General features: G+C 40.0%; 1 protein-coding gene across 14 annotated transcripts in view; it reads left to right on the forward strand.

The window, feature by feature from the left end:
• LOC103795960 (testis anion transporter 1) overlaps positions 1-17,682 on the forward strand; it is a 152,972-nt gene that overhangs the window by 3,823 nt on the left and 131,467 nt on the right. For 12 of the 14 annotated variants that reach the window (XR_013534276.1, XR_013534277.1, XR_013534270.1 and 9 more), the window contains exons 2-3: positions 391-588; positions 7,611-7,750. Coding sequence is in view for 2 of the 14 variants with exons in the window: in XM_078369372.1 (XP_078225498.1) it covers positions 401-588; positions 7,611-7,750 (328 nt within the window). In the remaining 12 variants the exon portion in view is untranslated. Of the gene's footprint in view, positions 1-390; positions 589-5,577; positions 5,716-7,610; positions 7,751-17,682 lie in introns of all 14 variants that reach the window. The other 2 variants (XR_004741833.3, XR_013534279.1) reach the window with 1 other exon arrangement.

The following is a 17,682-nucleotide window of genomic DNA, read 5'->3' on the forward strand; positions in this document are numbered from 1 at the left end:
AGAACACTTGTATTGAGCATTTAACCCTTCATATATGCTGGATAGTGAGCATTTTCAATAAAAATTGTTGATTGATACTGATCATTTTCCTGCAACATATCAGTACAGTTGAATATAAAGAAAACTAGGCCTCCCAGCAGGACACTTGGGTTCTAATCCTAGCTCTAATAAGTATCAGACAGCAGACACTGTTTGAACTTCTGGGTTTTGTTGTCTCCATTTGAAAACTGAGAAGAATACACATAAAATTGTGCAACATTGAGAAAGAGTTTCGTACAACTGAACCATGCTAGGCAAGTGTAAAGCATTTTTACATAGGAATTTTATTTCCTCAAAAATGTGCTGAGGATCTGGATTACTTAAAATGCTTTTTATTTGATCTCTTTCCAGTCATCCAGGAATGGCACAACTAGAGAGGAGCACCATCTCTGGCTTCAGCTCTAAGTCCAGGCAAAAGCCGTTCGCATATGATATTAAGCGCGAAGTGTACAATGAGAAGACCTTTCAACAGAAACACAAAAGGAAGGCCTCCTCTTCTGGGAACATGGACATCAATATCACCACCTTCAGACACCATGTCCAGTGCTGGTGCGTGTGTCCGATCATTCAGCTGCCACTGAGCCAGGCAGGACTGAAACCTAACCTGACTCCTTTGGTGTTCACTTCTGTCTTTCTTGTCTGAGTTCTTGTAATCAGAATCCTGCAGTTTATTGTGTAATTTTTCTTCAGTCATTTTTGTGGTTTGTCTTGTAGCACCTTTTTGACTGTAAACTTCTTGGGCATAAAGACCGTGGGTGTCCCTACAGTATCTAAGCAGGATATTTCATAATTCCATTGTCCAATCAACCACCACTACCAGACTCCTGACAAAAAGTAAGATAGCCGGTTGGGAGCAGTGGCTCATGTCTGTAATCTCAGCACTTAGGTAGACTGAGGTGGGAGGATCACTTGAGGCCAGGAGTTTGAGACCAACCTGGGCAACATGGTAAAACTCTGTCTCTACTAAAATTATAAGAATTAGCCGGGTTTGGTGGCACATGCCTGTAATTCCAGCTGTTTGAGAGGCTGAGGCATGAGAAGTGCTTGAACCTGGGAGGCAGAGGTTACGGTGAGCTGAGATTGTGCCACTGCACTCCAGCCTGGGCAACAGAGAAAGATTCCATCTCAAAATATATTAATAATAATGGCTGAGCGCAGTGGCTCATGCCTGTAATCTCAGCACTTTGAGAGGCTGAGGTGGTCGGATCACCTGAGGTTGGGAGTTCGAGACCAGCCTGACCAACTTGGAGAAACCCTGTCTCTACTAAAAATACAAAATTAGCCAGGCATGGTGGCACATGCCTGTAATCCCAGCTACTCGGGAGGCTGAGGCAGGAGAATCACTTGAACCCGAGAGGCAGAGGTTGCAGTGACCCGAGATTGTATCACTGCACTCCAGCCTGGGCAACAAGAGCAAAACTCCGTCTCAAATAATATAAACAATAATAATAAGAAGAAGAAGATAGCCATGGTGAACTGATTAATGGTAGGGGAATGAGATTCTTCTAGTCTCATATCCAGTAATGCCCTCATGGTGGTACTCATGATCATCAAGGCAGAATATACCACCGCCACCTCTGATACACCCTGTGACTAGCTAAGTCCTACAGTTCAGGGGCTCTTAACCTGAACCTTCTAGCACTCTGATAAAGTTAATCAACCTCTTTCAGAATAATTTTTAATGCTTTTTATTGTGGTAAAATATGTATAACATAAAATTGACTATTTTGACCATTTAAAAATGTACAATTCAGTGGCATGATTGACATTTGCAATGTTGTGCAACTGTCACCGCTATCTATTTCCAAAACTTTTTCATCACCTCAAACAGAAATTCTGTTAAGCAATAATTCCGCGTTTCCCCTACCCTCAGCCCGACTAACCTCTCTTCTGCTTTCAGTCTCTGTGAATTTGCCTATTCTAGCTATTTGATTTAAGTGGAATCATACTATATGTTTCTCTTTTTGTGTCTGACTTATTTCACTTAGCATAATGTTTTCAAGTTTCATTCCTATTATAGCATGTATTAGAACTTCATTTCATTTTATGACTGAATAATACTCCATTGTATTTATGTACCACATTTTGTTCATTTCGTTCATGGACATTTGAGTTGTTTCTACCTTTAGGCTGCTGTAAATAATGCTGCCATGAACATTGGCACAGGAGAGCTGTTTGAATCTGTTTAGGGACATAGCTAGAACTAGAATTATTGAATCACATCATACATCTGTGGTACATTTAACTTTTTAAGGCACTGCCAAACTGTTTTCCACAGTAGCTGCACCACTTTACATTTTCATTGGCAATATACAATTTCTCCATGTCCTCTCCAACATTTGTTATTTTCCGTTTTTTAAATTATAGCCAACCTATTAGGTATGAAACAGTATCTCATTGTGGTTTTTTTTTTTGTTGTTTTTTACTTGCATTTTCCTGATGACTAAAGACAATGAGCATCTTTTGGTGTGCTTATTGGTTAACTGTATATCTTCTTTGGAGAAATGTCTATTCATTTCCTTTGTCCTTTGTAAAATTAGGTTGTTTGTCTTTTTGTTGTTGAGTTATAGGAGTTCTTCATATATTCTGGATATTATACTTTTATCAGATATATGTTTATAAATCTAATAAATTTGTAAATATTTTCTCCCATTCGGTAGGTCATCTTTTCACTCTGTTGATAGTGTCCTTTGATATAGAAAAGTTTTTTTTGCTTTGTTTTTTTTTTGCGATGATTCACTCTTGTTGCCCAGGCTTGAGTGCAATGGCACGATCTCTGCTCACTGCAACCTCTGCCTCCCAGGTTCAAGCAATTCTCCTGCCTCAGCCTCCTGAGTAGGAGGGACTACAGGCATGTGGCACCACACCTGGCTAACTTTTGCATTTTTAATAGAGATTGGTTTTTGCCATGTTGGCCAGGCTGTTCTCAAACTCCTGTCCTCAGGTGATTCACCCTTCTAGGCCTCCCAAAGTGGTGGGATTACAGGTTTAAGCCACCTTGTCTGGCTGATGTAGAAAAGTTCTCAATTTTGATGAAATCCAATTCCTGTATTTTCTTTTGTTGCCTGGACTTTTGGTGCCGTATTTAAAAAACTATTGTCAAATTCAAGATCATGCATATTTTCTTTTTTTTTTTTTTTGAGGCAGAGTCTCAATCTGTCACCCAGGTTGCAGTGCAGTGGCACAATCTCTGATCACTGCAACCTCTGCCTCCTGAGTTCAAATGATTCTCCTGCTTCATCTTCTGAGTAGCTGGGACTACAAGTGTATACCACCATGCCCAGCTAATTTTTGTATTTTTACTAGAGACCGAGTTTCACCCTATTGGCCAGGCTGGTTTCAAACTCCCGACCTCAAGTTATCCACCCCACTTGGCCTCCCAAAGTTCTGGAATTACAGGCATGAACCACCACTCCCAGCTGAGATCATGCATATTTTCATCTATGGTTTCTTCTGTGAATTTTACAGGCTGGTTCACGCCTGTAATGAATTTTACACGGTGGTTCACGCCTGTAATCCTAGCACTTTGGGAGGACAAGGTGGGTAGATCACCTGAGGTCAGGAAGTCAAGACCAGCCTGGCCTTCATAGTGAAACCCCATCTTAAAAAAAAAAAGAAAAAAAGAATTTTACAGTTTTAGCTTTTAAATTTAGGTCTTTGATCCTTTTTGAATTAATGTTTGTATATAACGTAAGGTAAAGGTACAGCTTTATTCTTTTACATGTAGGTATTTGTTTTCCCAGCATAGTTTGTTGAAGAGATTGTCTTCACCTAATCAATGATCTTGGCCAAATAATTTTTTAATGCATAAAATAAGCAGGATTATAAGGAAAACCAGTTACATTGAAATACGATTATCTAAATATCAAAAATACCAAAATTGTGTTATCTAGTAATTGTGTTATCTAGTAATGTGGGTCTAATAACTATCATAATTTCAAAGTAGTGATGAATGTAACTAATATTTCAAGATCTCTGTAGCAATTGTAATGTAATATACAAATGTTTGTGATTTTTACTGGTGAAAAAGTCAAGTTCTGCTGATACTACTGTGATTTGTTGCCAATATTCATAACTGAAGGAAATGCTAAAGAGGTTAGTGAAATAAAGATATAAGTTATCCTATATAATTTTACACATATCCCCAAATACTATCTAAAGACCGCTTGGGGGTCCACAAACTTGAGGTTAAGAGTCCTTCACGACCTACATCATTATAATAATCGTAATTATTCAAGTTGTCCTCACTCATACTCTGAATTTACGAGTCCCTCTTATCCACTGGTTTATCACCCACAATTGGCACATGTTGGTATGTTGACATGTTGGTGACAAATATGGAAGGTCCCTACACAGCCCTGCTCCAGACTATCCCCTCCTTGAGGCATTCTCCTTTGCCCATATCCTGACTTTTGCAAGTTGTGATCTTGGATATCCCTCCCTAGTCCTCTCACTTCCTCTGCTCCAGGATGGGTCAGATACATGTGCCAAAGAGGGCATTTGGGGACAACATTGGCTTTGTCTGTACAATGTAATAGTCTTTTTTTTTCTTTTGAGACGGAATCTGCTCTGTCACCCAGGCTGGAGTGCAATGGCACGATCTCAGCTCACTGCAACCTCTATCTCCCAGGTTCAAGTGATTCTCCTGCCTCAGCCTCCCAAGTAGCTGGGATTACAGGTGTGCACCACCATACCTGGCTAATTTTTTTGTATTTTTGGTAGAGACAGGATTTCACCATGTTGGTCAGGCTGGTCTTGAACTCCTGACCTCGTGATCTGTCCACCTCGGCTGCCAAAGTGCTGGGATTACAGGCGTGAGCCACCGAGCCCGGCTGATAGTATTTTTTCCTAACTTTATCCTCATTATAAATAAGTATTCCCAATGAAATTTCACCCTACCTTCTTTCTGCCTTCCTTACTTACTTAGCCTTGCCATCCAGACACTTAAATCTGACTCATTCCGCCTCCCATGAGCTTTGTAGCAACTGTTACTCCCTACTTCTAAAACATACAGTTCTCTCCACTTCTGAATTTTAACCAGAAATGTAGCACAGCACAGGGGTTAAGAGCACAATTCTGAAGCCAGGCTGCCTGGTTTTGAATCCTAGTTCTGCTTCTCAGCTATGTGACCTTAGGTAAGCTATTGAACCCAACCCTGCTGTGCCTCAGTTTCCTCATCTGTAAGACCAACGTGATAATTAGTACCTGCCTTATAAAGCATGAGGATTGAAGGAGTATTTGTAAAGCACCTAGGAAATAGCACTAGATAAGTGAGCTTTTTTATGTAAATAAAATAACTTTTAACCTCATCTCTTCCTTTCTGCAGAAAACTTATCTGTTTCCCCATTTTCTTCCTCTTTTGCAACTGCAAATCTCCACTCTTACCAAAATCTCCCCTGTGCTTTCATTTTGATTCTTCTTATTTCTCACTTTTAAGATGGCTTAACTAAAATCCAGATTCATGTCTAAATCGAGATTCAAATGCTAATACTGTTCCCTCATCGGTTTCAACTTCTGTTCCTCTAATTCCCTCCTTAGTTCCTGTCACTCTTAAAGCCTCATCTCTCCATGTCTGTTGTATTTTTCACCTTGGGGAAGAGCTTTGATGACTCTGCCTTGGATGGCTGGTCTTACCCTAAGTGACCGACACACAGAGAAGAAGGGAGACTGAACCAGGTAAAGGAACAAACCGTTCCAGTACCATGCTCTACTCCCCTCCACAGAGGCTCATAATTAGAAAGAGCACACTTTGTACACCTGCCTCACACCCAAGGACTCTCCTAAGAACAGCAATGTGATGTTTCTTCCAAACCAATGGTCTTGCTCATGGCTGCCGAGCAGCGTTTCACAGCTGCCAGTAGAAACTTTGGAGGTAGGAGAGTGGCTAGAACACTGAACTAGAAATCAAAGACTTGGTTTCTAGTCCCATGTCTGCTCACACTTATTCCTGTGACCTTGGTAAAGTCATGTTTATTTGGCATTAATTACCTTAGCAATAGTAATGCTCATAGTTGTGAGAGTAAAACAGGTTTTCTCCATCTCAGCATCATTGACATTTTGGACCAGAAAATTCTTTCTTGTGAAGAAATGTCCTATGCATTCTATAATGTTTAGCCTCTACCCACATGTCAATTGCAAGAATAAAAAATGTCTCTTGATTGGGCACAGTGGCTCATGCCTGTAATCCTAGCACTTTGGGAGGCCAAGGCGAGCAGATCACCTGGGATCAGGAGTTCGAGACCAGCCTGGCCAACATGATGAAACCCATTCTCTACCAAAAATACAAAAATTAGCTGGGCATGATGATGCATGCTGTAATCCTAGCTACTCGAGAGGCTGAAGGAGGAGATCACTTGAACCTGAGAGTCGAAGGCTACAGTGAGCCAAGATCATGCCACTCACTGCACTCCAGCCTGGGCGACAGAGCAAGACTCCATCTTAAAAAAAAAAAAAAAAGTCTCCAGACATTGCCAAATGTACACAGGGGAACAAAACTGCACCTAGGAGGGATTTACTGGGCTAGAGGATAATAAAGCCTTATTTTATAAAATTGTTTATTTACATAACTAAGTCCTTAAGCATGGGGCATCATATTCTCTATTTTCTGCTAATTTCTACTTGTCACAGGTCAAAGTAAGACAGAGCAAATATTTGGTAAAAATTGTGCAGGCTGGGTGTGGTGGCTCATGCCTGTAATTCCAGCACTTTGGGAGGCTGAGGTAGGCGGATCACCTGAGACCAGAAGTTCAAGACCAGCCTGCTTAACGTGTTAAAACCACATCTCTACTGAAAATACAAAAATTAGCCAGGCATGGTGGTGCATGCCTATAATCCCAGCTACTTGGGAGGCTGAGGCAGGAGAATAGCTTGAACTCAGGAGGCAGAGGTTGCAGCAAGCTGAGATCACACCACTGCACTCCAGCCTGTGTGACAGAACAAAACTTGGTCTCAAAAAAAAAAAAAAAAAAAAAAATTAGTGCCATGCTCTACTCTCCTCCACAGAGGGTCATAATTAGAAAAAACACTCTTTGTGCACCTGCCTTGTACCTGGGGACTCTCCTAATTGGGAATGACATGAATGTGTTAACTGCCCTTCCATCTATCAATGTCCCATCTCAAAACACTGTCCTTGTCAAGAGAAAACAACAGCAGTCCATTTTTCTACTGAAAATTTGGTAGATTTAATTCTTCCCAAATATCCTATAAAAACACAGAATTGATTACATACGAATGTATATGGCTTGGTTCTTGACATATACATAGCACTTGGTTCTGAAGCTAAGGTGATTTAGTCTCCCAGGGAATATCTTGATGTCTGGAGACATTTTTAGCTGTTACAGCTGAAGGAGGGAGTTCTACGGATTTCAAATGGTTAGAGACAAGGGATGCTGCTAAACATCCTGTAATGCACAGGGCAGCCCACCAACAAAGAGTTATCTGGTCCAATATGTCAAACTGTCAGTAGTGCAGATAAGACTCTGCTATTTTTTGGCTATGTGGGCCAAATGTCTTTTCTTGGCTATGCAGGCATTTTCTTTGGAGAAACTAACCAAGTCTCTTCTCTCTCACAGCTGCTCATGGCACAGGTTCCTACGATGCATGCCTACAATCTTTCCCTTCCTAGGATGGATGTGTATGTATCGATTCAAGGATTGGCTTCTTGGAGACTTACTTGCTGCTATAAGTGTTGGCCTTGTGCAAGTTTCCCAAGGTAAGGAAGATCTAAAGCCTGTTCATCCAAAGACAATAAATCAGACCTTGTCCACATGCCCAGGGTAAAAAATTACTTGTGCTAGATGAATAGAAAAAAAATTGAATTTTATTCACAGCATTACCATTTGTTCCCTTATCTGCCAGATTTCTAACCTCTCCAGAGTGGTTCCAAAAGACTTGGTTTAGATTAAACCCCTGAATGCTTTCCAGAGTACTTGGAACACCCACTCTTGGTTATTTTTTCCCTTAACTAGGTATTTCATACTTACAACTATAATACATCTCACTTGGCATTGGTTTTACCTAGAAAGGTGAAGGATGGGCCAGGCACAGTGGTTCATGCCTGTAATCCTAGCACTTTGGGAGGCCAAGGCAGGCAGATTGCTTGAGCTCAGGAGTTCCAGAACAGCATGGCTAACATGATGAAACCTTGTGTCTACAAAAAGTACAAAAATTAGTGGGGCATGGTTGCACATGCCTGTAGTCCTAGTTACACTGGAGGCTGAGGGTGGGAGGATCACCTGAGCCCAGGAGGTTAAGGCTGTAGTGAGCAGTGATCACACCACTGTACTCCAGCTTGGGCAACAAAACAAGACACTGTCTCAAAAAAAAAAAAAAAAAGTGAATAATAGAAAACATAGCATGCCAGTATCTCTACAGCAAGTGACAAGCAATCCAGTGCCCACTCTTTGGTCTTCCAAGTAGCAGTTCAGATGTAAAACAGCAAGATCACACAGGTAGGAGTGGGAGCTTATCTGGGCTTTACAAACCTAATTTCCCAAATAGGAATCAACAACTCTTGTAACAGTTCCATAAATATTGCTTCCAGAGTCCCACAAGAAACATATCCATTTATAAGAGTCCTATTCTCACTGGGCGCGGTGGCTCAAGCCTGTAATCCCAGCACTTTGGGAGGCCGAGGCGGGTGGATCACGAGGTCAAGAGATGGAGACTATCCTGGTCAACATGGTGAAACCCCGTCTCTACTAGAAATACAAAAAATTAGCTGGGCATGGTGGCACATGCCTGTAATCCCAGCTACTCAGGAGGCTGAGGCAGGAGAATTGCCTGAACCCAGGAGGTGGAGGTTGCAGTCAGCCGAGATCAAACCATTGCACTCCAGTCTAGGTAACAAGAGCGAAACTCCGTCTCAAAAAAAAAAAAAAAAAAAAAAAAGAGTCCTATTCTCAGAGAATCCCAAAGGTAGGGCTTCCAACTGGATATTTATCTTTCACTCACAGTCCTCGTAGTCCAGATGGAGTATACTATTTGGGCTCATTTTTACCATAAGCAATTCTGCCTGGTAACACAGCTGACATGCTACCATTATAAGGTTTCCAGGAAAACAGAGCTAGAAAGTTAACCCAGGGTCAAATTCATCCTCAAAAAATAGAATGAATTTTATAAATCCTTTACTCACAGTAGTTTATAGTTCCCCACATAGTCTTTAAACACCTCCATTTCTCTATTTTTCTGAGGCCCAACAGGCAGGGGTGAAGCTTGTGATTGGGCAGGTTATAGATATCACTAAAGAGGTCAAGAAGATGGACAAGTTGTGGCTGAAATCCGACTCGAGCCCAGCGCTGTTAATTGGGGAAGACAGATAACTTTTTAAATCTTTACTTACTTGTTTATAAATTTCAAATAGTAAAATTGCTTTTTTCTCTTTTGGTGTATAGTCAGATTAATTTTAACACATATGGCTGGGACCAGGGGCTCACACCTGTAATCCCAGGACTTTGGGAGGCCTGGGCAGGTAGATTGCTTGAGGTCAGGAGTTTAAGACCAGCCTCGGCAACATAGCGAAACCCTATCTCTACTAAAAATACAAAGATTAGCTGGGCATGGTGGTGTTTGGCTGTAATCCCAGCTACTTGGGAGGTGGAGGCAGGAGAATCACTTGAACCCGGGAGATGGAGGTTGCAGCAAGCCAAGATTATACCACTGCACTCCAACCTGAGTGACGGAGTGAGCCTCTGTCTCAAAAAAAAAAAAAAAAAAAAGATGAACACATATATAGATTTGTGTAACCACCACCACAATCTGGATGCAGAGCAGTTTCATTACCTCCAGAACTCTCTTGTGCCATACCATTTGTCACATCCTCCTCCCTGATCTATAACCCCTAGCAACCACTGATCTGTTCTTCAGCACCATAATTCTGTCTTTTTGAGCATATCATATAAATAGAATCATACAGTATGTAAATTTCAAAGGCCGACTTCTTTCATTATGCATTATGCCTTTGAGATTCACACAAATTGTTGTGTGTATCAATAGTTCATTTTTATTGCTGAGTAATATTCTACGATAAGGATATATCACAGCTTGTTTATCCATTCACTTGTTGATAGAGATTTTGTTTCCAGTTTTGGTCTGTCACAAATGAAGTTGCTATGGACATTCATATACAAGTTTTGTGCGAACATAGGTTTTATTTTACTAAGGTGGAGTTGGATTGCTGGTCATATGGTAAGTGTATGTTTACCTTTATAAGAAACCACCAAACTATTTTCCAGAGTGGTTTTTGCTACCATTTTACACTCCCACCAGCAAAGTATAAGAATTTCATTTCCTCCACATCCTCATCAGCACTTGATATTGTCAATATTTTAAAAATTAAACTATTTTGAGATAATTATAGATTCACATGCATTTGTAAGAAACAACAGATAGAACCCATGTACCCTTTACCCAGTTTCCCCAATGGTAATATCTTGCAAAACTGTAACTCAATCTCACAACCAGGATATCAACATTGTTTCAAATAAGATAGAGAACACTTCCACCACCACAAAGATCCCTCAAGTTGTCTTTTTTTTTTTTTTTTTAAGAGACAGGGTTTCACCAAGTTGGACAGGCTGGTTTCAAACTCCTGACCTCAAGTGATCCACCTGCCTCGGCCTCCCAATGTGCTGGGACTACAGGCGTGAGCCACTGCACCTGGCCAAGTTGTCTTTTTATAGCCACCACTACCTGCCTCCTGTCCTTGTCTCCTCTTGCTCCCTACCAATCATTAATATGTTCTTCACTTCTATAATTTTAACATTTCAAGGAAGTTACCCAAAGGGAATCATAGGATTTAACCCTTTGTTATGGTTTTTTTTTCACTCATCATAATTCTGTGGGGATTCATCCAGATTGTTGTATATATCAGTGGTTTATGCTGGGCACGGTGGCTCATGCCTGTAATCTCAGCACTTCAGGAGGCTGAGGCAGGCAGATGACCTCAGGGCAGGAATTCAAGACCAACCTGGCCAACGTGGCAAAACCCTGTCTCTGCTAAAAATACAAAAATTAGCCAGGCGTGGTGACAGGTGACTGAAATTCCAGCTATTCTGGAAGCCGAGGCAGGAGAATCACTTGAGCCCAGGAGGTGGAGGTTGCAGTGAGCCGAGATCATGCCACTGCACTCCAGCCTGGGTGGCAGAGTGAGATTCTGTCTCAAAAAAAAAAGTATTTGTAACTTTTTATTTTTCAGTAATAGTCCATGATATATGTATCACAGTTCATTTAACTATTCACCCACTGAAGGATATCTGGGTTGCTTCCAGGTTTTGGTATTACACATATACATGATAAGAACATTCACATGCAGGTGTTTTTGGTTGTTGTTGTTTGTTTTGTTTTGTATTTTGAGAGGGAGTCTCACTCTGTCACCCAGGCTGGAGTACAGTGGCACAATTTCGGCTCACTGCAATCTCCGCCTCCTGGGTTCAAGCGATTCTCCTGCCAAAGCCTCCTAAGTAGCTGGGATTACAGGCACACACCAACATGCTCAGCTAATTTTTGTATCTTAGTAGAGACAGGTTTTCACCATGTTGGCTAGGCTGGTCGTGAATTCCTGACCTCAAGTGATCCACCTGCCTCAGCCTCCCAAAGTGCTGGGATTACAGGTGTGAGCCACAGCGCCCGACCTCATATGCAGGTTTTTAAAATGAATGTTAAGTCTTCATTTATCTGGGATAAATGCTTAGGAATGTAGTTGCTGGAGTGTATAGGAGTTGCCTGTTGCCTTTTCCCACTAACCTGTTTTCCAGAGTGACTTATCATATTACGTTCCCATTAGCAATCTCTGAGTGATCCAGTTGCTCTGTATCCTCACCAACGTTTGCTGTTGTCACTATTTTTTATTTTAGCTATTCTGATAGTCATGCAGTGATAGCTCACTGTGGTTTTAGTTCCATTCTCTCAATGGCTCGTGATACTTAGCAGCTAGCAGCTTTTCATATGCTAATTTCCATCTGTATATTTTCATAAAATGGTTCTTCACTTCTTTTGCCCATGTTCTAGTTAAATTCTGTTTTTACTATTGAGTTCTGAGAATTCTTTGTATATTCTAGATACTAGTCCTTTTGTTTTTTGTGTTTTGCAAACATTTTCTCTTAGTCTGAAGCCTGCCTTTTCATATTCTTAACAGAGTCTTTCAGAGCAAAATGTTTTGATTTTCATAGTCTTATTTTTAGTATCTTTTATTTTAGCCCTTCTAAGAAGTACATAGTGGTATCTCATCATTGTTTTAATTCCATTTCCCTAATGGTTAATGAAGTTGATCATCTTTTCATGTGCCTAACTTGCTATCCTCATATCTGCTTTGAAGGGTCTGTTCAAGTATTTTGCCTATTTTTCCATTGAGGTTTTATTTTTTTCTTGTTAATTTTTGAGCTTTTGTTTTGTTTTGTTTTTAGAGACAAGATCTTGCTCTGTCACCCAGGCTGGAGTGCAGTGGTGTGAACATAGCTCACTGCAGTCTGGAACTCCTGGCCTCAAGTATCCTCCTGCCTTGGCCTCCTAACATGCTGGGATTACAGGCATGAGCCACCATGCCTGGCCTCAACACCGTTTTAAAGAATATCCTCCAGTGAACTGTTTTTGCTCCTTTGTCAGAGATCTAATAGGCATCTTTTGTGTGCATCTTCTAAATTCTCTTCATTATGTTACATTGACCTATATGACTACCCCTTTACCAATACCACGTCTTGACAGTGAGTTTTAAGGTTGGATGATGTGCTTCCTCCAGCTTTTTTTTTTTTTAAATTGTTGTAGCAATTCTTCCATATTCATTTTATAATAAGCTTATTTAAATTTGCCAAAAAGAGGTTTTGTTGAAATTTTGATAGCTATTCCATTAAATCTATAGATCATTTTAGGGAGAATTGGCATCTTTATGATGGTGCTTCCAATCCACGATGATGGTGTCTCTCCATTTATTTAGGTTCCTTGATTTCTTTCATCAGCCTTTTGTAGTTTTCAGCATACAGATCCTACATATCTTGTTAGATTTATGCAAAAGTATTTCATTTTGGGGTTTGATGGTTCAGTCTCCAATTATTCATTGTTTGCATATAAAATATAATTGATATTTGTGTGTTTTTCTTGTATGCTGAAACTCATTTATTAGTTCTAAGAATTTTTTGTAGATTTCCTGGAATTAACTACATTGACAATCATGTCATCTGCTAATAGAGACAGTTATATTTATTTATTTTTCATGTGAATGGTCTTTATAACTTTTTATTGCTTCTTGTACCAGCTAAGACTTCCAATAATATGTTGAATAAGGGTGGTGAGAATAAACATTCTTGCTTTGTTCCTGAATTTAGAGGGAAAGCATTTAGTCTTGCACCACTATGTTAGCTGTACAATTTTTGTTGATGCATTTTATTAGGGAAGTTTTCATCTACTCTTTCATCAAACTCAAAATAAGTTTGCTTAAAAATTTATCATAAATGAATGTCGCATTTTGTCAAATGCTTTTTCTACATCTATTGATATGACCATGCAGTTTTTCTCTTAGATGGTTAATATGGCAGCTTACATTAATCAATTTTTTTGAAAATTGAACCAGCCTTACATTCTCAGAATAGGAGAGTATTCACACTAAGTTACTATATGTGCTAGTTGCATTTCTATAAAAAGAAATTTTCATGTGGCAGCTACAACCAAAATGGTCCATTTGTATTAATATAGTCACTTTATTTCTATGAATAAAATTTCTAGCATATTCCTATGGTGCTGCAATGAGACAGCTGAACTGTGGGAATTGATGCTTTAACTATGAGCCCTTTATAAGTTTCTACTTATATTTAAATAAAGACCAAAGTTGGAGGATACACACTGCTAAATTAACAAGCCATCTGTATCAAAATAAGAATGGCCTTAGAGAATACAAGTACATCTAGCATCTACCACAATACCTAGTACATAGTAGATACTCAAAAGATATTTGTTGAATAAAAATGATTACAAAGCTGGGTGTGGTAGGTCACACCTGTAATCCCAGCACTTTGGGAGGCTGGGGAAGGTGAATCACTTGAAGTCAGGAGTTTGACACCAGCCTTGCCAATATGGAGAAACCTGGTCTCTACTAAAAATATAAAAATCAGCGAGGTGTGGTGGTATGCACCTGTAACCCCAGCTACTCAGGAGGGTGAGGCAGGAGAACCACTTAAACCTGGGAGGCAAAGGCTGCAGTGAACTGAGATCACACCACTGCATTCCAGCCTAGGTGACAGAGCAAGCCTCCATCTCAAAAAAAAAAAAACAAAACAAAAAGATTACATAGCTATATGAATGAATGAATCCAACCAGCTCTTAATACTTGATTAAGGAATTATATATTAGTTCCATTGATGTGAATAATAAAATAATTTATAGTGTGAATAATTCAAAAGTTGTACTTACATTTCAATACTAATGACAATAATTTTATTCAAATGGCACAAAAATGCAATGAAAATCTTATTAAAAAGGTGCTGGATCATGGCTGGGCACGGTGGCTCACGATTGTAATTCCAGCACTTTGGGAGGCTGAGGTGGGCGGATCACAAGGTCAAGAAATTGAGATCATCCTGGCCAACATGGTGAAACCCTGTTCTCTACTAAAAATATTATAAAAAATTAGCTGGGCATAGTGGTGCACACTTGTAATCCCAGCTACTTGGGAAGCTGAGGCAGGATTATATAAAATGTTAACATTAGGAGAAGCTGTGGAAGGGATATACAGAAACTGCATTATTTTTCTAACTTTTCAGTAATTCTAAAATTAGTTTAAAATTAAAAAAAATTTAAGATGTTGGGGCTGGGCGCAGTGGCTCATGCCCATAATTCCAGCACTTTGGGAGGTTGAGGTGGTCAGATCATAAGATCAGGAGTTCGAGACCAGCCTGACCAACATGGCGAATCCCTGTCTCTACTAAAAATACAAAACTTAGCCAGGCATGATGGTGCGCACCCGTAATCCCAGCTACTCAAGAGGCTGAGGCAGGAGAATCGCTGTGATTATACCACTGCACTTCAGCCTGGGCAACAGAACAAGACTCTGTCTCAAAAAAAAAAAGCAGAAATAAAATTGTGTACAGTGTAATTATTAATATAAAGTTCAAAATGGGGACAAATTAAACTATATTGTATAGGAATATGTACACTACTGGTAAAAAAAAGCTAAGAAATTATTACCATAAATGGCAAAATAATGAATCCTTCTGTGGGGAGAGGTAGAGTTATAATCAAAGACCTGGGTGGTAGTTATATGGCTGTTTGTTTTATAAACATTAAGTAAGCTTGACATCTATTAATCTATTTTAATGCATTTTCTATGAGTATGTTATATTTCACAATAAAAATGGAGATTACTAATTACCAAAACTATTACTAAACTAATTAGAGCAATTAAGACAGTATGATATTGCAGAGATAGGCAATTAGGCCAATGAAACAGAAAAAAAGAGACACATACATGAATCACGTAATGTGTATCAGATATGTCACTACAGAGACAGGCTTCTTTTCTTTTCTTTTTCTCTTGTTTTTGAGACGGAGTCTTGCTCTGTTCCCAGGCTGGAGTGCAGTGGTGCAATCCTGGCTCACTGCAACCTCTGCCTCCTGGGTTCAAGCGATTCTTCCGCCTCAGCCTCCCGAGTAGCTGGGACCCCAGGCGCGTGCCACCATGCCCGGCTAATTTTTGTATTTTTAGTAGAGATGGGGTTTCACCAAGCTGGCCAGGATGGTCTCGGTCTCTTGACCTGACCATCTGAGGTAATCCGCCCACCTCAGATTCCTAAAGTTCTGGGATTACAGGCATAAGCCACTGCGCCCGGCTCTTTTCTTTCTTTCTTTCTTTTTTTTTGTATCTTTAGTAGAGGCAGGGCTTCACTATGTCAGCCAGGCTGGTCTCGAACACCTGACCTCGTGATCTACTCACCTTGGCCTCCCAAAGTGCCAGGATTACAGATGTGAGCCACTGCCCTCTGCCCAGAGACAGGCTTTTAATGACAAATGATGTAAAACAATAATGTCTTTACATGTAAAAAACATTTCAGACCTCTATCTCACACCATACACAAAAATCTATTCCTGGTTGATTGTAGACCTAAATGTAAAAGTTAAAGCAAAAAAGACATTTTGGAATAACATAAGTGAATATCTTTATGATCTTCAGGTAGAAAAAGATTTCTTAAACAAGACACAAAAAGCAAAAGGAAAAGTCCAAGAGAAGAAACTGATAAATTTGAATTAAGTACAATTTAAGAACTTCTATCTTTTTAAAGCCACTATAAAGTTTGAAAAGCGGCTGCTTGTGGTGGGTCATGACTGTAATCCCAGCACTTTGAGAGGCTGAGGTGGGTGGATTACTTGAGGTCAGAGGTTTGAGACCAGCCTGGCCAACATTGTGAACCCCGTCTCTACTAAAAATACAAAAATTAGCCAGTCATGTTGGTGTGGACCTATAGTCCCAGCTACTCAGGAGGCTGAGGCAGGAGAATCGCTTGAACCAGAAGGTGGAGGTTGCAAAGAGCCAAGATCACACCACTATACTCCAGCCTGGGAGGCAGAGCAAGATGCCATCTCAAAAAAAAAAAAAAAAACAAAACACCAAAGATTGAAAACCAAATCACAGAATGGGAGATACTTGCAACACAATACACAGAAAAGGATTTATTTATAATATACATACTCCTATAAATCCATACAAAATAACTAGACAATGGTGCTCCACATTATTAGTAATAAAGGGGAACATGAAATTGAAATGAGTTACCACCATACATGCCAATATTAAAAATCTGGCAGTATCATGTGCTAGCATAGATGTGGATAATGGGAACGGTTATATGTTGTTGGTAGGAGTATAAATTCCACAATAATTTGGAAAACAGTTTGGCATTATTCAGTAAATGCCCTAGAACTTGTAATTCAAGCTATGTATTCTCGAGAAACTTGTAGATCTGTGTACCAAGAGACATGTACAAGAATATTCATAGTGGTTGGGTGAGGTGGTCCCGGCTGTAATCCCAGCACTTTGGGAGGCTGAGGCAGGTGGATCTCGAGGTCAAGAGATCAAGACCATCCTAGCCAACATGATGAAACCCCGTCTCTACCAGAAATACAAAACTATTAGCTGGGCATGATGGCGTGTGCCTCTAGTCTCAGCTACTTGGGAGGCGGAGGCAGGAGGATCTCTTGAACCCAGGAGGTGGAGGTTTCAGTGAGCTGAGATTGCGCCCCTGCACTGCAGCCTGGCGACAGAACAAGATTCCATCTCAAAAAACAAAACAAAACAAACAAACAAAAAATACTCATAGCAATATTGTTCATAATATCCCCAAACTGGTAACAAAGACAGAGGATACCATAAACCCTGGAGACAAAGAGAATGGGGAAGTAGAAACCTTGGATTCTGATGGCTTTTGAATTCTGGTTCCAGTCTTTGATGAGGTCAAACTGCCCTTTGTAACCTTTTAAATAAAGTTCCTAATTTACTTAAGCTAATTTGAGTAGGTTTTCTCTTTCTTGCAATCAGTAGAGCCTTGCCTAGAGAAAAAAAAATGTGGTGAAAAAAACTCTACAGATTACAAGAGACTTAAGAGACATATTAACCAACGTGAGAACCACATTTGGGTCCTGATTTAAACACACAGATTGTAAAAC

Source organism: Callithrix jacchus, chromosome 4 (assembly GCF_049354715.1).
Source record: "Callithrix jacchus isolate 240 chromosome 4, calJac240_pri, whole genome shotgun sequence".
Lineage (NCBI taxonomy): Eukaryota > Metazoa > Chordata > Mammalia > Primates > Cebidae > Callithrix > Callithrix jacchus.